General features: G+C 40.4%; 1 protein-coding gene and 1 long non-coding RNA gene across 2 annotated transcripts; one reads left to right on the plus strand and one right to left on the minus strand.

Moving 5' to 3' along the window:
- The first annotated feature begins 4,029 nt into the window (after window positions 1–4,029).
- On the plus strand, window positions 4,030–20,811 carry FGF23 (fibroblast growth factor 23). The gene is made up of 3 exons (XM_021001713.2): window positions 4,030–4,373; window positions 17,433–17,536; window positions 19,774–20,811. The coding sequence occupies exons 1-3, from the start codon at window positions 4,172–4,174 to the stop codon at window positions 20,203–20,205; spliced, it is 738 nt and encodes a 245-aa protein (XP_020857372.1). The 5' UTR covers window positions 4,030–4,171; the 3' UTR covers window positions 20,206–20,811.
- On the minus strand, window positions 15,448–22,653 carry LOC144457733 (uncharacterized). Its single transcript, XR_013487192.1, has 2 exons — window positions 22,565–22,653; window positions 15,448–15,891 (listed from the first exon to the last, which is right to left on the minus strand). It is a non-coding gene; the product is annotated as an uncharacterized LOC144457733 (long non-coding RNA).
- Window positions 22,654–23,257: the final 604 nt, after the last annotated feature.

Here is a 23,257-nt window from a genome sequence, read left to right on the forward strand (position 1 = left end):
TGTGAACACAGAATGTGTTGAAAATATGTTTGCATTGCATTGTCCCATACTTGGATTATTCATTCATTAAACATTCAGCAAATAATTTTAAAGCACCTACTTTATGCACACAGAATTCTGCCAGGTACTAGGAGGGATCCAAAGTTGAACAAGACAGCATGGTGTGATGGATAGAAAGCTGGTCTCTGGGCTCTGAAGCAGACTGCTTGAGTGACCCTGGACAAATTATTTAACCTTTCAGTGCCCCCAGACAAGTCTCTAAGATAAGTCACAGAACTGGGACCAATCTGTATTGGTATGGGGAGTCCCTTACTGGTAGCTTCCACACAGATGACATCTCAGATCTGGTTAAAAAAAAAAGTTAGCTTAGTTCCTGCCTTTAAGGAACTTAGAATAGGGGAAGATAAGTCTGGGACAATCAGTCAAATAAGGCCACAAGCATTTATTAAGTGTCCATGTGCCAGGAACTGTGCCAAGTGCTGAGGATACAAAAAAACCAAAACAAACCAAAACAAAAAAACCCACACAGTCCTTGCTTTCAAGGAGTTAGTCTAAGACAATATGAAAACAACTATACATAAAGAAGTTATATATTTAATATAACTTTTAATATAACACTATTATTAATATATTAACTATATATTATATTAACTATATATAACTATATTACACATAGCTATATATAATTAATAATATTAATATAGTTAAATTGGAGAGAATTAGATCATCAGTGGGGGGAAGGCACTAGGGTGAAGGGGGACCGGAAAGCTTCCTGTAGAAGGCGAGATTTTAGCTGTGATTAGAAGGAAGCCAGAAGGTAGGACGGGGAGGAGGAGCATTCTGAACACGGGAGAACAGCCAATGAAAATGCCCAGAGTCAGGAGATGATGGGATGCCTTGTGTGAGAAACAGCAAAGAGGCCAGTTGACTGGACCACAGAGTATGTGGGGGCAAGTAAGGGGTAAGAAGATTGCAAAGGTAAGGTAGGAGGAAGCCAGATTATGAAAGGCTCCAGATGCCAAAGAACTTTGTAGCTGAACCCAAAGGTGATAAGGAGCCAATGGTTTATAGGATGGGGGTGAGGGGTGAGTGATGTAGCCAGACCAGTGCCTCAGGAAGATTAATTTGACAGCTGAGTGGAGGATGGATTGGAGTAGGGAGAGGTGTGAGGCAAGGTCAACTCAGAGGGCTACTACAAAAGTACAGGAGTGAGGAGATCAGGGCCTGAACCAGAGGGGTGGCAGGGTCAGAGAAGAGGAGGCATATAGACAGGACTTTGACAACAAATTGGATATGGGGGAAAGGAGGGGATTGGGAATGAAGAGTGAAGGAGAAGGCTGAGGTTATGAACCCAAGAGACTAGAACAACAGCAACACATTTGATAGAAGAGATTTGGAGGAAACATGAGTTGTTTGGGACATGCTGAATTTGAGAAGTCTACCTAATTTGTCTATTGGACTAAGTGTTCAGAATTAGAACTCAGGAGAAAGACTCAGGTTGGATACATGGATCAGGAAATTATCTGTATACAGCTGTTAATTAAATCATGGGAGCTAATGAATGTAGAGAGAGAAGAGACAGGTGCTCAGGTCGGAGGCTTGGAGTACATTCTTATATAGGGGGCATTGGATGGATGGTCATCCAGCAAAGGAAAGTCGTCAGATGGGTGGGAGGGAAGAATCAGAAAAGAATAATGTCACAAAAACCTAGAAGGAGAATATGTCCAGGAAGAGAAGGTATTAAATTACATCAGAGAGGTCAAGAAGGATGAGAACTTGGGGGCCATGGACAGAGCACGGGCCCTGGAGTCAGGAGGACCTCAGTTCAAATCCAGCCTCAGACACCTGACACTAGCTGTTGACCCTGGGCAAGTCACTTAACCCAACTGCCTCACCAAAACAAACTAACAAACAAAAAGGATGAGAACTGAGAAAAGCCCATCAGATTGGCCAAGAGAATACTGGTAACTTTGGACGGAGCAGTTTCAGTTGAGTGATGAGGTCAGAAGCCAGACTGCAAAGGGCTGAGAAGTGAGAGGGAGGAGAGGATGTGGAAGCAACCAATATAGACAGGGTTGGGTTTTTTTTTCCCCTTACAAGTTTGGCTGAGAAAAGGAGGCGAGAGAAAAGACAATAACTTGAGGGGATAGCAGGGTCTAGTGAAGGTTTTTTAAGGCTCTGAGAGACAACTATATTTGAAGGAATTAAGGAAAGGAAATAGAGACTGAAGATTATAGAGGTGATGACTGAGAGATCAATCTGCTGGAGAAGATGAGAGGGGTTGAGACCAAGGGCATATGTAGAGTAGATACAAATAAACATGATATAAATTAGAGTAAGTATGTAAAAGTGAAGAATAATACGAACTAATGTCTGCTGGACTCAGAGTCTGGTGACCTGTATTTCAATTCTGACTCAATGAATTAACCCCAGTGTGTCCATAAGCAAGTCACTTTACTTCCCCTGAGTCTGTTTCCTCATCTGTTAAACGGAGATAATAAGTGTTTTGTCAACCTTAAATTGGTGGGATTTAAGCGGGACCTTAAAGTTTAGTTAGGATATCAAGAGGTGGAGATAGTGTCAGGCTCTGTACCTCCCCAAAGTGCCTCAGGAAAGGATTTTTCACACTGGTTATACTTAAATATTCTCCATAGTATCTTACTGGACATAAAGAAGACACTCATTACATCCTTGATCAATTAATTTGGTCAGAGAATCACAGAATATCCAAGCTGAATGGGAACTCTTAGGGATCATCTAGTCCAAGCCCCATTTTACAGATGAGAAAACTAAGGCCCAGAGAGAGCTTAGACCAAGTCTCCTGATTCTGGAATACAGGCATAAAAGAAGGAATATGAGGAAGCAGATTTTTTTAAAATGATACTTGTTGGATGTTTAATATGTAACAAAACCAAAATAAAGCAAAACAGAAACAAAAAACCCAAAGTCCCTAATTCACCACTAGTTAAAAATTAAGCCTCTTGCTCTCCTGGGGCCTAGACTCAGGCCCTTGTGTCTCACTCCCACAGAGAAAGAAGCTCCTTGACCTGGAAGCAGAAGACAGTGCCAAGCCCATTGGCTCTGGAGTCCGAAGGACTAAATTCAAATCCTGGCTTTTCTCCTTATTAATGATAGCTATCCTTTATATAGTGCCTTCAGGTTTGCAAAAAACCTTTACAAATCCAATCTCTTTTTATCCTCATGACAACCCTGGGAGGTTGGTCTGTTATTTTCCCCATTTTATAGATGAGGAAACTGAGGCTGAGTTAAATGACTTGTCCAGGTTCACACAGCTAGTTAGCTGTATCTGAACTCCGCTTTTGTGCTCCACCCACTACACCACCTAGTTACTTCATTATATGTTCTTTGGTAAGCTACTTAATACTGCTGGGCCTCAGTTTCCTCGGCCTTTCCAATATTAAATTCTCTGCCCATACGATCCCATAGCAAAGGCTTACCCTTCTGTTGGACTCATCCCCTTTTTTCCTCGTTCTGCCCTGACCAAAAAAAAAGGCTGAAGCAAGTTATTTTTGTTTTAATAAAAAGACCAACTCATTTTTTTAAATTCAATTTTATTTCGGGGTACCTTGTTTTTGAACCCACAACAATTCCATTTTTAAAAAAAATTTAATTATTTATTGCTTAACAGGATTACAATAGGATTTCAGGCGCCTGTCTGAAGCTAGGTCACTTGGGAGGCTACTGCCTTCTCTTTTCCTGGTGGAGGTGGGTGGAGCAGGTCAACAGACATTCCAGAATTGCAGATAATTTTTGCCCACACATCCATTTTTTGGAAAGCTGGCTTGAAATTGAGGTGTGTGTGTGTGTGTGTGCGTGTGTGTGTGTGTGTGTGTGTGTGTGTGTGTGTGTGTGTGTGTGTGTGTGTACAACTGTGTTTCTCTCTCTAGGGAAACCAACATGCCTTCCGTGTGCCTTTGAGGTCTTTGCACTTTCTTCAAATGGACAACACAGAGGATGTGGACAGCAGAGGTTTTCCTGTTTGATGTCACACTGCTGCCCTTTAAAAGTCCCTGTAAGAAAAGAAGGGAGACTTAACAGAATTCCCAGTCTAAGTATTCACAGGGAGGAAGAAGAGAGCTCTAATCAGGCAGAAGTGAGGGAAAGTGTCTGATTTCGACCCCTCCACCTCAGCCATTCAGAGAACACCAGGATGTCAGGGGGTTGCCTCAGACTCCTATTCTGTGCCCTGTGCAGCTTTCGAGCCATCCAAGCCTTCCCCAATGCTTCCCCCCTGCTCAGCCTTGGCTGGGGGGGCCTGACTCACCTGTACACGGCCACAGCCAGGAACAGCTTCCACCTTCAGATCCACAAAGATGGCCACGTGGATGGGTCTCCTCATCAAACCATCTATAGTAAGTAGAGGGTTAGATCTAAAGAAAGAAATAGGAACTCCTCCATTTGACCACTGGTAAAGGGGAAAATCCAAGTTCTGTTGGCTGGAAGGCATCTCTAACAGATCCTTTGGCTGTCACATCTTTAGACAGAAGGAAGCAGTGGTGATGGTAGCACAGCCATATAAAGGACTAGGAGGGCTAAGGAGATTAGATGAGACAGATTCCTCCTGGATTGTGGACTTTGGGACAATTTAGTTAGCAAGCAAGTTTGTGGAACTTCCTTCTTTGAAAATCTTGAGAGGTCAAATTATACAGATAAACTGGTCCCTTGAAAGTTCCTTCCTGACTGTCTTCCTCTCTTTTGCCTCCATCTCCTTCCTTCCCTTCCTTTACCTATTCATTCATTTAAGTAGGGATGGTTGGTGGTATAGATAAGAGGACCAGCTTTTGAGTCAGAGGAGCTGGGTTCAAATCCCATGTCCGCTAGTTGGTGTCACTGTAATCTTTGCCAAATTATTTCATCTCTTTGTGGGGCATTTATTTAAAAAAAAAGACACCCTACTTTAAAGGTCTCAAAGCATTTTTTCTAAATGATCTCATGAGAGCCTTACAATAACCTTGAAAGGTAACCTCATTTTACAGATGAGGAAACTGAGACAAGGAGAGATTAAACAACAGGGGCAGGGCTGTAGGCTGAGAAATGTCAAGGGCTGCATTTTAACCTGAGTCCTTCTTGACCAGGAGTCCAGCAGCGTCTCCACTAACCTCTGCTGCTTCTCAAGTTGTTAATGTTGTTTGTCTCATGGACCCCTTTGGCAGTCTGGTAAAGCTTACGGATCCCTTCTCAGAGCAATGTAATGCAGGAAATGAAATACATAGGATTACAAAGAAAACCAATTATATTGAAAACAATTATCAAAACATTTTTCAAAAATACAAATTCATAATAGACTTAGCCCTTCTCAGAAATGCAAGGATCTAAGACATCCCCAAAGGTCTCATGATGGAAAATGCTGTTCACATCCAAAGAAAGAACTATGGAGTTTGAATGCAGATTGAAGCATACTATTTACTATTTTTTTTCTTCTGTTGTGTTTTGTTTCCTCTTTCTGGTGGTTTCTCCTATTGGTTCTAATTCTTACTTACAAACATCACTAATGTGAAAATATGTTAATAGGAATGTGTATGTATAGCCTATATCAGATTATGTGCCGTCTTGGGGAGGGAGGTGTGGAGGGAGGAGAAAAATTTTAAACTCAAAAGCCTATGGAAGTGATTGTTGGTAAAGCAAAATTAATTAAAAAAAGACAAAAATACAAATTCATAATCTTAGACTAAATGATCTACAAGTTTCCTTCTAGCTATGGCACTTCAAGTTTTGCAAAGTGCTTTACAAATATGATCCTATTTTATCTTCACAGTCACCCTAGGAAGTAGGTAATATTATTATCTTTATTTTATTGATGAGGAAACTGGGGCAAACAGGTTAGGTGACTTCCCCAGGGTCACACAGCTAGTTAACATCTGAGATTGGATTTGAATTCAGGGTTTCCTAACTGCAAGTCTAGCTCAGTCCACTGTACCACCTACCTGCCCAAGAATAACTTACATTGCGACAAGTAATGCAAGAATTAGGGATAGGGACTGAATCTATGATTTGAGTGTTATCCTAAACTCCCAAGTGAGGAAAGTCTTTTCACCAGTACAGACTGGCACCTTCTCTACAAATTGTAGTCTCGCAAATCTGCCTAAAACACTCTGAAGTTAAATAACTTAGCTAGCATCACACAGTCAGTAAGTATCAAAAGCAGAATGTGAATCTAGATCTTCCTGGCTGCAGGACCAGGTCTCCATCCATTCTACCATTCTGCCTTATTATCTGTAGTTGACAAGTGAGGAAACTGAGGCACAGAGGGACCAGACATTTGTTCATGGTCATATAGATAATATGTGACACAGCTGTGTAGGGCTCAAACTTGGTCCTTTTGCTTCCTAGAGTAAGACATGAGAGGCAATTTGGTGTACTAACAGATGCAACAGTTCAGTGAAAAGAGCATTAGAAAGAGAATCAGATCATAGGATATAAAATGAAGATAATTCCTCCACTATTGACCTTACTCAGCTGAAATGAGGATCAAATGAGATGATAATGCAGGAAAACTGCCTTTGTAAACCTTAAAGTATGATACAAGTGTCAGCTATGATTAATTACCATTAGTTTAGTCCACACCTTTCATTCTGTTCAGGAGGAAAGAAGCAGTGATGTGTTGGAAAATATTTAACAACCAGCTTTTTCGGGGGTGGGGGTTGAGTGGGAAATGTATGCAACAATACTTTTAAGTTTAATTTGCCTTATTAACATTTTCTTCATCACTTTCTTAAGTCCAGACAACCAACAAAATGATAAATAAAGCCCTGATTTGTAGCAATTTCCAAGGTGTAAATGTTCACACTGAAAATTTAACAATTAGCTCTCCAGTGGCTAGGGGCTGACTCTGACATCCCACCCCTGACAAAGGCCCCAGTAGGTAGCATAACAAATAGTAAGAGGCAGAGCCATGGGGAGGTGTGGGTTACTGTGGGGTAGAAAGGAGGTGGTTTCAGGACCTCCATAATTAGAGTCTATAGTTGCCATAGATTATGAATTCCTCCTGCTGTAATAGATCTGTTTCTTCTTGTCCCACCCCAGGCAGTTGAGTAGTGTATGATATGAGAGCCCTAGGGGGAATGAGGGAGACGAAATGACGTAAACAGACATATTTAGACTACGGACTTTAGGATAGCTTACCAAGGGAGGGTGTGGAATTGTCTTCTTTGAAAATCTCTAAATATAGTCCTAGCTCTACACTATCTATGTCGTACTGGACATGTCGTTTTATTTTTTAAAGCCCAAGAACTGAATCATTTTTAGAGCTGAAAGGGATCTTCAGCCCTACTGCATACAAGGCGCTACTGGGGCAATACAAAGGGACAGAATGTTCCAAAAGTTTTAGTGCAACTGTAAGTTTTAATAGCCTAAAAAACATTAGTTAGCTTCAACAGTTTAAATTTCTGTTCATTAGAGCAACTGCCTTACAGACGTCTGCTTGGCTACCAGGACACACTAGCTTTAATAGCTTAAAACTGCACTAAGACATTTGGGATACCCTCTATACAACACATGGACCCTGACTTGGACCCTGACTTCAGGAAGTTTATAGTTTAGTTGGGGAGAGAACATATACATACAAAACTAGCTAATAAAACTATGCAGTATGTGATAAACAAACAGAATAGATAAGATGATAAACTAGAAGAGATAAGGTGTGCCAAAGGAGGACAGAAGAGTAAGAGAAAGTTTTCTAGATACCAAGAAAGTCATAGAAGCCAAGAAACGCAACAGAAATTTGGAAATAATTATTTTTTTAAATTAAGGATTGAGGGTAGATAGGTGGTGCATGGACAGAGCTCCAGCCTTGGAATCAGGAGGACCTGAGTTCAAATCCAACCTAAGACACTTGACACTTACTAGCTGTGTGACCCTGGGCAAGTCACTTAACCCCGACTGCCTCACCAAAAAATAAATAAATAAATAAAGAATAGAGTGCTGGGTAAATTAAGGATTGAGTCTAATGCCAAATATCCAGTGTAGGAGAAATCTGAACAACTGAATGGGTTTGGGTCATTTCCACCCCACCCCCACCCCCACTCTGTTATATTCTAGTACAAAGGTATGTCACATACACTCTGCCATGTGGCCCACAACACTCCCAAGTGTGCTGCACCACATTAAACTGTAATTAAGAAATATTTACTTATATAATTGAAAATAAAACAAAACATAGGTAATATTACATGTTAAAACAAAATCAATAATGCCACCTGTAAGGATCCTTACGTATGGATTATCAGTTGTATTTCCCATTTGAGTTTGACATTACTGTCATAGGAGACAAATTCTTCACATTCTAAGATATAATTTAAAAATATTTTATTTATATCTATTATATTAATATTACTTTTGTTTCCTAATATATGCCCCACCAGAAGCCATTCCTTATTAAAAAAAAAAAGAGATGAAAAATTAGTTCAGAAAAATTAACTAAAAAATTAACTAAGTCTTCCAGTATATTTGATGTTCCATAACCATTTTCTGCCACCTCTACAATGAAACTATGGAGGTGCATCTTAGGAGGAAAACTTTTCATGAATATGTTACATCTGAAAAGAAAAATAAAAGTTGGGGGCAGGCAGGAATGCTGCATGTATGGTATAGGGTAGGAAGCATGCTCAACTCATGTACCTGGGAGAGCTGGTTAAAATGCCAGCTCTGACATTTCCTAAAGCTATTTGACCTGGGCAAATAGCCTCTCTCTGAGCCAGTTTCCTCTCCTATAAAATGGGGGAAATGAGGTTGTTATGAGGAAAAGTGCTTTGTAAACCGTAAAGTATAATGTAAATTTAAGCTATTATTTTCATTGCCTATCACTAGCTGGTTAAATAATGTTAAAATACTTCATCTTGGATTATTATGAAGAAAAGGGTATGAGCTCTACGTAGATCAGCAATTTAAACTTGAAAATCTCATCAAGAGGTCAGCTCTGTCCAGGATCTCAAACCCAGGACTTTCTCCTTCCCCTTCCCAGCAGTTTTTTCCTCTTTGACTATTCCCAGTCAATGTAAGCTCCTTGAGCGCGGGGATGTTTAGTTTTGTCTTTTGTATATAGAAAGGCTTAATAAATCATTATTGAATTGAATTAAATATGTAATAGCACTCAATTGATTGGTATTTATTAAGTATCCACTATATGCTATGCACTAGAGATACAGAAAACAAAAATGAACAGTCCCTCCCCTCAAAGGACTTAGATTTTTGTCAAGGGAGGAGACAACATGTACACTATGAACAATACACATAAAATAAATATATTTTAGTGGAGGCAATTGCAGGTGGGGGAGGGGTAGTGGTAATTGTACCATCGATTTAAATCAATTATACATCTTAAGTTTGAGGTTTCATTATCCCTTTCTTTGGGCAAGATAAAATCTAATACTCTTGAAAGACAGGAAAACATCATTAATTCAGAGGAGATAAGGTGCGTGGAATAAATTGAAATGAGGGCTGTGGGGGGGGGAGGATTACTTTTAAGCAAGATATTTTTATTATGGAGAAAAAGCCAAGCTTCCCAGTGAGCAAGACCTGGGTTCAAGTTCCACATCTGACATGTAACGACTTTGTGGCACCAGGCAATTTTCCTAACCTCTCACTGCTACCAGGCAATTCTGTGTGACTATAAATAAAACAGTTCTTGATCTGCCCTGGCAGAAGGAATTTCCTCACTTACATAGATCAGTCACAAACCTAGATCACCCCCACAAAAAAAAGGACACACTAGTATAGCCAAGTAGCTAAGCAGACCCCAAAAATGGAATTGCTCAAATGAATAAAAAAAACTGTAATTAACATGACAATAGGCAATAAATAACTTGAAAGCTTCTCTTAAGAAAATATTCCCCATAAGATCTTATTCACATGGTTAATTTGTTTGTTTTATTTCAGTATTTCAAGGACCTCATTGGTGTGATATGCATGGTCTTCAGAAGTTGTCATGGCTGAAAAATTTGATCAATCATTTTGGCTAACCTTTGTGATCTTTGTCATCTTAGACCTCCAATGAGAGAAGTACAGCCTGTCACTGGGATGGTACCTAAAGCCTTTCCAGTTTGGCAGGACTGGGTAGAGGCAGAGCCATTGGGAGGCGTGGTAAAGTGAAACATGAAGGAAGGACTTGAGCTCGGATTTGCTTAGTAAAGCTTTGTTCAATGCCAAATATAGTATGTGCGTGTATATGTGAATGTGTTTGCATATACATACACATATATACACACACTTGTATGTGTATATAATCTGGATAATTGAAAATTCTTGGGAGATAGGGTTGAAATTAACCAAGATTTACTGTGTAGGCTACTACTCTTTAAAAAAGAAAAAAAAAAACGTCCCCAGGAAATCCCATAAGCCTCCTTTGGTAGCATACATCTCCAAACCACTGAAGTTAGCGCTTCCTAAAGCCTGAACTATATATCTCTTCCTCTCATTCCCTACTCTCCTGTTCTTTATGGAAAGAGATAATCATTTGGCCCTGTCCCCTCCTCCTTCCTATTTCTTTTCTCCCCCTATCATTTCCCTCTCTTTTCTCCTTTCTCTACTCCAGTTTTCTTTTTTTGATGCTGAATTTCCCTAGTCTCTTTTATCTTTCATCATGAAATTTTCTTTCTCTGGAGAATCCTTCCACACATATCATTCATCCTCCCAGACTCCCTGGGAGGTCAGAAGGGACCAGGCATTTCAAACCACTTTTATGGGTGGACACTAGAGGTTTAGAGAAGATAATGCTTAGCTGAGGGTCAGCAGTAAGCAAAACAGTGAGTCATTTGAACTTGCTTAAATGGACAGGGTCTCTTGAGAAACTGTGGTACTGGTATTTGTTGGGTGAGATCCTCTTCTCTTCAGATAGACACTCAAACTTCCTTTCCAATTATCCCTTACCTGTTTTGTAAGGCATAAATACACAACCCCTCTTTGGAATCTCCTGAGCTTAGCACAGTGCCTGGCACAAAGTATGAACTTAGTGTTTGTTGAATGACATTCTGCTTGCTCTTGGGCTTCCCACTGGACAGTACTTGACAAAATATGTTGGCGCTTCATCTCAGAAGCTTATCTCACTTCCTTGTGATATATAGTGTTATAGCATTTTTTTTTTACTAGACCCATGATTTCATTGGTATAGGTAACCCTCAGTGTGGAAACATCTACTGATACAGATTTGGCAGCTGTTCTGCAATTCATAGTTTTAACTGCCCAGCACACCATGAGGGTAAGCTACTTGTTTGGGGTCACACAGCTAGTATATGTCAGGTGAGACTTGGATTGGCATTGCCAGACAGATCAGACAGCATCAGGTAAGCCTCTCCACGTCGGCCTCACTCCAAGGCCCACTCTCTTCTCCTCATGCCATGTTGCCTGCCTCTCTAGTGGGCTGTTATACAGGAGGAAAGGAGGCATGAAAGAGGTCTTGCTGGTCCAACTTCCAAAAGATGCCTTCTAGTCCTAAAAGCATCAGAACACGTATTTCAACAACCCTAGCCTGTGAGGCATCTTTCACTTTTCAAAGCTCATCTTCACAAGTCTGTACAGCAGGCATCATGCCATCCCCATTTTATAGATGAAGAAGTTAAGGATCAGAAAGGGTAAATACCTCATAAAAAGTAAAATATTCAGATTTTTTTTCCCTATTGTGAGAACTGTCAATCTAAAGGCATTTTATTCTATGCTTTAGTCCAGGAGGCAGAAAGGTTTAATGAGTTGCTCCGGTGGTATCTGGCCTTGAAAGGCTTAAGTATACTTTTCAGAATTTTCTTACTATGGCAGCCCTAAATGCATAAACTTGAGAAAATCTCTACCTGGTAATAATAATAATGATGATGATGATGATGATGATGATGATGATTGTTAATAATAATAATAGTAGTAACAAAAAAAGTTTAAAAAAAATTAAAAAACAATAGTAGTAATAACAGTAGTAGCAGCAGCTAGCATTTATATAGTGTATTACCAAATTATCTCATTTTACTTTCACAACAATCCTAAAAGATAGGTGGTATCATGATTCCATTTTATATATGAGGAAACTGAGGCAGACATAGGTTAAGTGACATTAAAGCAAGAGTTGAACTCAGGTCTTCCTAACTCCAGGTCTAGCATATCCCAAGAGCAACTCCCCACCAGCAAGGATGCAGTTCACAGAATTAAAGGAAGTCTTACTGAAAGGAGGAAGGAAACAAAACGTAATTCACAACAGAATTCTTGGAAAATAATAATGGCACCCTCCTTCAAGAGACCCTCTCCTAACGGTCTACACAGGACTTGGGTCCCAAATACTTCCTTTTTTTTGCCCTACTCTTCCCAGCTGTTGTTGCCAGGCAGGTCTTCCTGCAATGCTGCAGAGCTCAGGGAAGATGGTATCAGGTGTTGCTCTCCACGTGGTTTCTCCCACCGAGGCCATCAGTCTTAGCCAGCAGGGTCCTTGTAACGGCCTCATGCATATCCTCATCACTCCCACTAGGTGGCACCAGATATTATTCATAGGTACTCACAGGTACCAAACTGCCAAAGCAAATATTCCTCTTTGGCCTGTCTAACACTACCAAAAAGGGGAGTTTTTCACATTACTCCCTGTGTATTATAGTTTCAGAGCTGGAAAGGACTTTCCTGGGCATTGCATCTAACCCATACATGAACAAGAATCCCTTCTCTAACATTCCAGACAAGTGATCATCTGGCTTTTGTATAATAATCTTTGATGCACAAGGATTGAGTGGTCTGCCCAAGGTAACACGAGTATTGACTGAGGTACAGTGGAGCTTTAATCCTCTTTTGATACATCTGAGATATAATGAGATAAAATGGCTTACAAATACTTTGCAAAAAGAAAAGCATTATACGATGAATGCCAGACATTGGCTAAACCTGGCGATATAAATCTAAAAGTGAGAAGCTTCTTGACCTGAAGGAGCTTCCGTTTTAATAGGGACAGACAAAACATATGGGGAAGTGGTGACACGGGAAGGGAATTTTGATCCTGGGAGTCGCAGTGATGGTGAATTGATCCATTAAGGCAGTCAGCTGACACAGTTGACTTGAGTACCTTTCCAGAAGGAATAAATAGTACTATTCATTTGATTGCTATGCTCAGAATAAGAGACAGAAAGAGGGGCAGGGAATATATACTGTGATAAGGAAGACAGCAATATGGCCCGGGTAGATGGCCAGTTGAAATATTAAGTAATTAAATATTAAGTATGGCCTGGGCTGGAGGCTGGGGCCATCTAAATAAAGTTAGCCATGTAAGTTTTCATTCACTCAGTCACTAATCAAGACAGCCAGGCCCCAGAGTAAGTGTTTCATCAATGAGTGTATTAACTTCTTCTAGGACTGGTGAAATGGATCTGTAAGTCTGGTATAGAGGTCCAGCACGGAGAACGCTAGTCCGTGTGGAGGGATGTGGGCCAGCAACTTCAGAGAGATGACAAAATCACTTGGTAGGCAGAATGAACAGAATATGAAAGTGAAACATGGTCTGGTCTGGGGCCAGATAGATAAAATGAGCAGCTTACAACAATGTAAATTGCTATTTATGTAAATTACATTTACTAAATTACAACTGTTATTACTACAAATATGAAGAGCATAAGCAAGTGAACAGAAAAGCAGTAATGTGTAGGGGAAATGTTTTAGAAAGTCAGGAGTTATTAAAGTTCTGGCTTTGCTATCTGCAGTGTGTTCACTGGTAAGGCACTTAATGCTGCTTAGCCTCAACTTACTTATCTACAACTGAGGACAGTAACACTCCTGTAAAACCCTCTTTGAACCATCTCCCCCCTCCCCACCTCCCCAACTCATACTTGCAAGTTAAGCTCTCCTAAAGAGTAAAACAACCTCAGGTTAAGGGTGCTCTGTGGGTCCCTACTTCTTGAACTATAGACCATGAGTCCCACTGGTATATTTACTTAACTTCTAGTCAGCCAGAGGAAACAATTAGCTCAAAACAAGGGAACAGTAAATAATTTTCATAGTAATGAAATTGTATAGTAAGAACAATAACAACAAAACATCTCCTCCATAAGAATGGGGCACTGTTCCACAAATATACCTAGCATCAATGGGAAGAATGGACAACATTAGGTTCACTAGCATACAGGCACACATGTAGGGGAGACATGTGACCAAGGTAACTTACAACTCCACTATCAGGCCCATGGGGCATGGCAATGCACTTTTGGAAAGAACTGGAACCCACGTCCTAGGATCAGCAGTAGCCTAAGCAGTTCTGTTCTCTTGGAATCTTAGCTCTGAGGCCTACCATTTCTTGAGCAACAGGGTCCCAGCTCCAAGAACCAGACTGTTGTAGAAGTAATGATCTTAAGGCTCTAACTCACACAAGACTGATTAGTTTTCCCTTATGAGGTACTGAAATTGTCCTGTGAATTTAATTAGCTTAGGGGACCGAAGATCAAAGTCCCTGACAAATACAAAAACCAGGCACAAAGCGTCACCTGGCTCCTCTTTCAGGCTTTTGACTGTGCACTATCACAAGCAATATAGAGACAGAAAAGCTTTACCCAACTGATCAGTGCTGTATTTCTGAATACAGAAAGCAAACCTTCTTTTGTTGAGTATCAGATATTCTAAGAGTATCTCATTTCATTTCATTCCAATCTCTAAGCTAAATTATTGGACCAAGGTCTCTCTCTCTGATTGGACTCTGAAGCTGGGCTCCTTGGACACTTGTATGTGTTTCTGCTGTAAGACAGAAATAATGGAGGAGGGTAAAGGGAGGTAGAGAAGAAATTCCCCTTTCCCTCTTCCTAAACAAGAAGGAAAGGGAAATGGTAGAAAGTGAATTTTCTTCAGGGTAAATGACTCCCAAGCTGGCTAGCTGGCTTTTTAAAGACCATCAAAGCCATGGCCAGTGATTTTCATTCAGTGGTCATGACCTTATAATTCCATCAGGTTGACTGATGGACTTTTTGGACTGTGATTTCCTCATCTGTAAAAATGAGTGAGTTGAACTAGATGACCTTCCAGCTCTGAAAATATGTTCCCAGGCTTTACTACACTATAGAAACCTGAGCTCACTTTTCAGGACAGAGCTCATAAGAAAGCAGCAAAATACAATAATAACATAAGCAGCAAAAATGCCGACAAAGAAACACAAACTACCAGACACCCTCAAAGAAAATTGTTTTTAGGGAGAAAAATTATCCAACATCAAGAAATGAATTCAAAGTGAAAAAAATATTACGAGAAATGGTGGCAGAAATGATAGAAGAAAAATATACAAAAAAGAACACCAACAGAAGCACTGGAAATGAAGCTGGAATTGCATAACTAAAAATCAACAGCAAAAAAAACCTGGAAGCAATCCATGAGTCTAGTGATTGAGGAAAAGCTGAGCAAAACTGATAGATACATGTGCAGTGTGTTTCCCCCGATCCTGTCAACATTACTCTATTTTAAAATCAGCCAGAACACATAAATAAAAACACTGTGTTTATCAACAAAACTCATTTATTGAAATAGAATTACTTAAAGAGTAATGACAAAAGGCTGCTCCTATGAACCTGCAGCGTATTTGCCCATCAACACACACAGTGGCAGCGGAAAGAGTAAGCACACACAAAGAGTTGGAACACACAAAGCCAAAGCAACACACATTACCTCTGGTGTTGCATCGTCCTCATATCTTTTTCCTTCTCCTGGTGGTGTCAATCTGCTTCCCCTGTCTCTGCTGGGTATGTCACTCCCTAGGTCAGCTGTTTGCCACAGTTCAAGCTGACCCTACTCCGAACTGTCTGGATGGGCCTTCTGCTTAGCATGATGTCTCCTACTGATTAAGGTGCTGTATTGCAAGATGCCAGTGCTGACAGTGGGAGTGAGAGTGGGGAATGTATAGAAGAGAAGAATCCTGTGTTACCATGATCCGATACACATACACTTTGGAAAAGGCAGAAAGAAAAAGGTGTTAGAGGAGTCCCTCTTAAGAGCTGAGTTCTTCCTCCATAGCTGGATCTCTTCTTTACTAACTCCTCCAAACTTGCTCAAGCTTTTAAAAGGCCACCAGGTATGTAACTGATACTTCCATCATTCCATTAATTTTTTGGGAGAACTTTTCCCACATCTTTTAAAGGAGTATACTTCCTTAACACTGGCTAAAGTCTGAAAGGGTTACTCCTTCTACAAAGTGCAAATGGGCTACTAAAAAAATCTGAAAGGGGTAGAATCCTTATGTTGAATTGTCTTGTTAACAGTTAATAAACATTTGTTAAAGTGCCTACTATGTGCCAGGCAATGTGGTAAATGCTGGGGACAAAATGAAAGGCAAAAGATAGTCCCTGATGTCAAGGAGCTCACAATCTAATGGAGGAATATACAGATAACTATGTTATAATGAGATAAACATAGGAAAAACTGGAGACAATCAACAGAAGAAGGGACTGAAACCAAAGAAGATTGGGGAAAGTCCCTTATATCCAATAATTTTACCAAGTGTATTGTAGGGCTCAAATTTATCAGGCAACGTTACCTTTCACAAATGTAACGGAATATTATGAGAAATAACAGATATGAAGAATACAAAAAATATATAGGAAGGCACAGAAAATGAAGCAAAATAGAGAAAAATGAACCAAAAACAATAATGTAAACACTAATTATAACTATTTAATAATAATAAAAGCAACAAAATGATAATAATTGTAACTCATAATAACAGCAACAAAATATGGAGAAATAACAGGAAAAATGCAGAAGGGGACATGGAAAGAAGATGATTTAACTCTCTCATTAACATTAAAAATCAAAAAAATTAAATGGAAGTTCATGTTTTCCTGAATAATCTTGGCTAAGGTACTAGTGTCTCTCTCCTGATTACCTTGTATTTATTTTGTATATATCTTATGTGTATATTTTTTCTCCCCAGGTGAATATGAGTTATTTGAAGGCAAGGACTCATTTCATTTTTGTGTTTATAACCCCAGTGTCTAACATAGTACTGAGCACACAGTTGGTGCTAAATCTTTTCTGTGATTGATTTTTTTTTGGGGGGGAGGGGGGAAAAGGTAGGGCTTGTTAGTGGATTAGAATGTATTGATGGCTACTAAATTTAAAATAGATGGACAATTCTTAAAGGAATACGAGCTACTGCTACTGATTCCTCATAAAAAGGCAAGTTATTTAGCTTGTGTAAGCTTCAATTTCTGCTATAATGAGGTTAGATTAGGCCACCTCTAAAGTACTTTACAGTCCTGGGATTCTAGTCCACATAATTAATTCCGCTTGTAAGATGGTAAATTGTGAAGGAAGGAAGCTGGAGCCGCTCACTTGTATAATTATAATATAGTGTTGGAATGGGTTATTTTATTTTTTCCTAATCAACTAAGGAAAGGTTCATAAAAGAGAAAGCATTTTAGGGCTTGTGTGAAGGCAGAAATAAGACAATGTGGCAAGTTTTTGATCTCAGATGTTTTTCTCAACAGGTGCCTTGATGATCAGATCAGAGGATGCTGGGCTAGTCATAATAACTGGTGTGATGAGCAGGAGGTATCTCTGTATGGACCTCAGGGGCAACATCTTTGGATCGGTGAGTCTTCAGACATTAGTTGTGACCTGCAGGTCATTGTCCGGCTGTTATGAGCGAATCACGGAATTCTAGAATGGAATAATCCCATCTGGCTTATATTCTGATGGACTGCTTTTTCCCTTGGTACCTTTTCCCAGACCAAGCTGCTGATGCCATTAAAATGTGGTGAATCTACCTGAATTATCTCAATGCTTCATTTTTCTTTGTTGAAGACCAAGCCTCAGGGGGACTACTAGGATCTTTGGTTTGCCTAGGTTCTGTCTGCCCTCATGCCTGAAGTTCAACAGAACAAAGGATTCTGGATCCAAATCCATCCTTTTAAAAGGAATCTGATCCTACTATTCCTCTTACAAATAGGCAAGTCATTAAGCTTATCTGAGCCTCAGTTTTCTTATCTGTTAAGTGAGAGGGTATATTAGACCACTTCAAAGATACTTTGCAACTCTGGTAGCCTATTTCATACAATTAAGTATACTTATAGGATGCTAAATTGTGGGAGGACATAGCTGGAGTGACACATTTGAAAAGCAAGCTTTAAATTCAGTATCTGGCATCCCACAGAGCAAATGGATTAAAAACCATAACTATAATATGTGGGAGTTGCAAGTGAAAGCTTCAGTTATGCATTCTTTCATTTCCAAATCAGGCTTGTTTTTTTTCAACCAAAGGATTTGTGCATGTGCAAGAAACTAATTATTGAATGATTTAAACTCAGAAGTTACACCATCACCAGATTACATTACCTGGGGGCAGTAACTGTTAGTTGTGAAACTGGTACTGGTGCCATTTATGTTTCCTGTCTCCTTGATAGTGTGGCATGGGGTCAAGTATGTATGCTAGATTTGAATCACGTCTTTGCTACACATAACTTCTGCATCACTGTATCTCCATGCCCAGCAGTTAGATATTTAAGTAGATGCCACTTTCAAGATGCAAATCCCTCTAGGAGGATACAAGTCTAGATGTCCTAGGATGAACTAATTTAATTGCCTTGAAGGAATGGGAATTTTAACATGTAATAATTGTTCGCATTGGGAAGGGGAGGTGGGAATAGGGAGAGGCAATTTTAGAGCATGGGAAAGTACTGGGCATAGCAGCCCTAAATGGGGTTCTGCAGGTGGCTGTGGCAGCCAGATGAAGCATGAGGACACTCACTACCTGGGTGTGGGGTGAAAGGAGGTGCTAGGAGGTAGGAAAGGGACACAGCAAAGCAGAAAGGTTAACAAAGATAACTTTTGCCTACAGAAGACTGTCTTTTCCTTTCCAAAGGTCTAGTGGGAAAATCCTCCTTTGGTTTGGTGGGTTATTTTCACGTTATTACTTTAATTTCCTTAACTAGAATCCTGTCCCACGTTTCCTTCTCTTCCTAACTCTCAACCTTTCCCTGGTTGGGGAAGGCAGAACTCTCTTGCTCAATCCCTGCTGTCTAACACTATAAGCTTCCCCTCTCAGTTTCCTCATCCATCACCTGCTTCAGCAAGCTGGCTCTGTAGTAAAGTGAACAGAAGAAACCTGAGGGATGCCTAGTGTTAGCTTTTATAATTAATCGTAATTAAGTACACAATAAGCTTGGGAGGAGGAAAACACATTTACCCAGACATTCAAATATCTTACAAAGAACTGTCTTGTGGATCCAAAGTAATTACTCCCTTGATCTTGACAAATAACCTAGTCTGAATACATACCTTCAACATGGTTGACCCTACAGCAGATCCTAAAGCAGGATGAGGCCAACATATCCAAGGCAGGAAAAGAATGGTTTGCTCCAATCATAGAACTCAGTTGGCTGCCATCAACACTACTCAATAACCATGGAACTCTGCAGCCCTGGTCTTCATGACTACGTGCAACTTGAGTCTGAACAGTTCTTCCTTGTTGATAAACCCAAATGGCCTTGGGAATGTATCACAAGGTCTCAAGCCTATCTTGCAAAGAGGCAGTGCCTTGCATTTAAAAGAGCGCTTATCTCAGGAATTTAGGAAGCTTAGATTAGAATCACAGCACCAACCCTAATGGTTTTTCAACCATCAGCAAGTCACATAATATCTCTGAGACTCCATTTCCTCTTCGACAAAATGAATCTAATGCTTATACTAACTACCTCACAGGATTGAAGGGAAAGTGCTCGATAGACCATAAGGAGATACATAAATGTGACACTATTTCTATGTCAACCCTGAAGCTGGAAAAAGAGTTATTAAACCAGCCTTCATCTGGTTCCTTCTCTGTCCTTTCAGCATTTCTTCAGCCCAGACAACTGCAAGTTCAAACACCAGACACTAGAAAATGGATATGACGTCTATCACTCTCCACAGAACAACTTCCTGATCAGCCTTGGCAAGGCAAAGAGGGCCTTCCTGCCAGGCATGAACCCACCTCCTTACTCCCAGTTTCTATCCCGGAGGAACGAGATCCCCATAATCTACTTCAATACACCCGAACCCCATCGGCACACCAGGAGTGCTGAGAACAGTCCTGACTTGGACCCAATGAATGTGCTGAAACCCCGACCAAGGGTGACTCCCTGCTCCCAGGAACTCCACAGCGCTGAAGAGAACAGTGTAGTAAATGATGACCCTTTAGAAGTACTCAGAAATAGCAATCGGCTGAAGCCCTACCCTGGTAGGATGAGTTTGGAAAGATGCCTCCATGTCCCCAAGGCTGCTTAAGCAGACTACAATAAAATCCCTTTTAACCATCCCTGATTCATCTTGTTAGCAGCTAGCCCATCTTTAAAGGGCCCAGAACTCTTTAAACCTTAAAGAACAAGGGAGAGATCAACTTTCTTCCCCTTTCCTATCTTAGGACCCCCATGGGAATTAAACCTGGAATAGTGTGCTAAGACTTATGACCTCATCCCTAGCCTAAGTGGTAGAGTTCTGTTCTCTTCTGCATCCCTGCACCCGACATTCCAATCAAGACCCTAATGTGGATGGTCTCCCTTCATCTTCAATCAACTGTTAGAGGCTTTGCCTTCAACAAGTTTTGACATATTAATAGCATCACTCCTGTGGCTTCCTCCAGTTTAAGATGAAGGATGGAAGATGCTGGGTGGTAGAGAAGTATACTGGCTGAAAAATAAGACTCGGTCCTAGCGTGGACAGCCAAACTTTGTCCAACTTGAAGCCAACCTTTGCTCTTCTGCGTTTATAACCCTTTCGTCGTGCTCTTCCTCCTTTGCAAATCAGGATGAGATCTGTAAGCCTAAAAGTCCTTTGGCTCCCCAACCCCACAGATAATCTTGAGATATTACCTTATAAACAGCCACTTCTCTATTTGCTTATGACAAGTTACTATCCTGATGAGGTAAACCTTAAATTCACTTATCTTACTCCTTGAGCCCCTTCTAAGAGGCTCCCTTTGGGAGGTGTTTTTAAAAGATGAGTGAAAATTGGTTAATATTGAAAAATTATATCCATGGTTGGTACCAAGAAGGTACCAGCAAACATACCACAGTTCCCTGATAGAGTAACATACATTGCCATTCATTCCTTTATTACATCATAGGCTAGGCCAGGGGGTCATGTCCAAGCTTAGTAAAAGTCAGGCAAAGATAGAAGCTAAAACATTTCCTGTCTTGAAAATCAAAACACTCTATGCACTTTTTGGAGGAACACTGGACCTTCGTATTTTACCAGTCTACTAATTTTTTTTTAAGCTGACCTTAATTTGAGGCCATTCAGTTCAGTCTACAGCTTCCCACTGCAATAGGAATAAATGTGAACTCTTCAGAGAAGTCTTTAACAAACTTCCTCATCCAGGGTTAGCAATACCATTCTGGATGGCCATAAAAATGCTAATGTGTACAGGGAGAAGCCGTTCAAGGTTTTCTATGGCTCTGCAGATTTCTCTTTCTCAATAGCCAATTTCAGTCTTGAAGTTGTTCTCTGAGTTCAGACCAGGCTGTGTATCTCTGATTCAATTTAGTTCATCAAAAATTTATTAAATGACTCCTATTTGTAAGGTATTGTTCTAAGCCTCAGGGATACAAAAGCAAAAGGAGTTTAAATTCTATTGGTAATCAGTGGGAAATCTGGAGAGAGTCAAAGAGGACAAGGGAATATAAGACAGTGAGATATATATCTTTTTTTCTTCTTAATGGGCTAGGAATGTGTGCTTTCTTTCCCTTCTGCTGCACTGGCTTAAGCACTCCCTTAAAAGTGGATTTCTTAAAACGCCACCCACCACCTTCTATTAACTCCAAGTTTGCTGAGTCCCTTCACACTAAAAGCATCACTTCTGTGGCCTCCCCAAAGAATGAGGAATGGAGGATGGTGGGAAGGCGAACATTGGTTGTGAAACAACTAAGACTTGTTCTATAGCAGACAAACTCTAGCCCACCGTAGGGCCAATCTTTGCTTTTCTGTTGGATCCATACCATTTCGTTACTCCTCTCCAATTCTGCAAATCAGAATGAGACCTATAAAGCTAGAATCCTATCATTTTCCAACCCCAAAGGTAATCCTGAGAAACCACCTGGTTAACAGTCTTGGGGCTAAGCTGTCTAGAAACAGTAAATAAAGGATCAGTCTACGGATGACCATTCTTAGTCTTCACTTCCCCAAGGCCGTCCTGTTTTCTGGACATGACACCCAAGAAAACTCAGTACAGGACACAAAATATGGAGATTCTAGAAATCTTGGACTTTGAGGCTCAACTCTCATTTATTAGGTCTTCTTGTTCCAGCCTTCCATTTCTGACTTTGAATCTTCCTACATGAAACCCCTTTCTCCTCTCTTCTAAATCTTCCCCTAAGGTGGTCAGTGCAGACAAATGATGTCAAGTAGCACAACAGATTCAGACAAGGCCTCACTCCTCTGCTTACTTTCCTTCATTCCTATCATATTCTCACTATTGGAGCCTGAATCTTCTATTGCACTTTCTAGAGGAACAACAGTCCTCCGATTTTTTTTTCTTCTCAAGGTGAGCTTAAAGTCCCTATTCTGGAATACACAACAAAACTATGCACAGCACTAAACAGCAGTGCACAGACTTTTGTTTTTGGTCAGGCAACTGGGGTTGACTTACCCATGGCCACACAGCGAGTAAGTGTCGAGTGTTTGGTCTGAGGCTGGATTTGAACTCAGGTCTTCCTGACTCCAGGGCCAGTGCTCTGTCCACTGCTCCATCCAGCTGCCCCTTGCACAGCAGATTTTTAAAACATGCTCATTTTGTTGTGGAACCACCAATATCCGTTCCTGTTGAGTCACCGACACAAGAAATGGATGGGAAACCAAGAAGCACTTCTATAGCTGACTGGTTTGAGTCCTCTAGGACTAGCAGCGGCATCAGGGAGGCCTCTCTTTGGCAGAGCAGAGAAACCCCTTATGATTCCAGAAGTGTTCCTTTGGAAGTAAAAGTATTTATTTATTTATTTAGATTTTGTCTATCACTTGATATTTATGGATATTTATAATGACGTGCTACCACTTGTTTCTTTGCTTTTACTTCGTTAAGAGGAAAAATAAACTTCTTCTCCGCTTCAGTAAAGCCTCTTTCTGTCGTTTCATAAATAAAGGGACAAGGGTAAGTCTAAGAGAGCCTTGGAGACTGGCACAGTCAGATATAATAGAATTGAGAACTGGAAGCAGCCTTGGAAATGATCTAGACCAAAGAAACTCTGTAAAAAGCCTTCATTTTAAAGATGAGGGCAAAGACACAGACCAAGTGGCTTGCCCAAGGTCAAATAGCACTTACGGGCTATGATTACCAAGTCCTTTG

This window comes from Phascolarctos cinereus, unplaced genomic scaffold (genome assembly GCF_003287225.1).
Source record: "Phascolarctos cinereus isolate Bilbo 61053 unplaced genomic scaffold, phaCin_HiC Scaffold_1;HRSCAF=81, whole genome shotgun sequence".
NCBI classification, from domain to species: Eukaryota; Metazoa; Chordata; class Mammalia; order Diprotodontia; family Phascolarctidae; genus Phascolarctos; species Phascolarctos cinereus.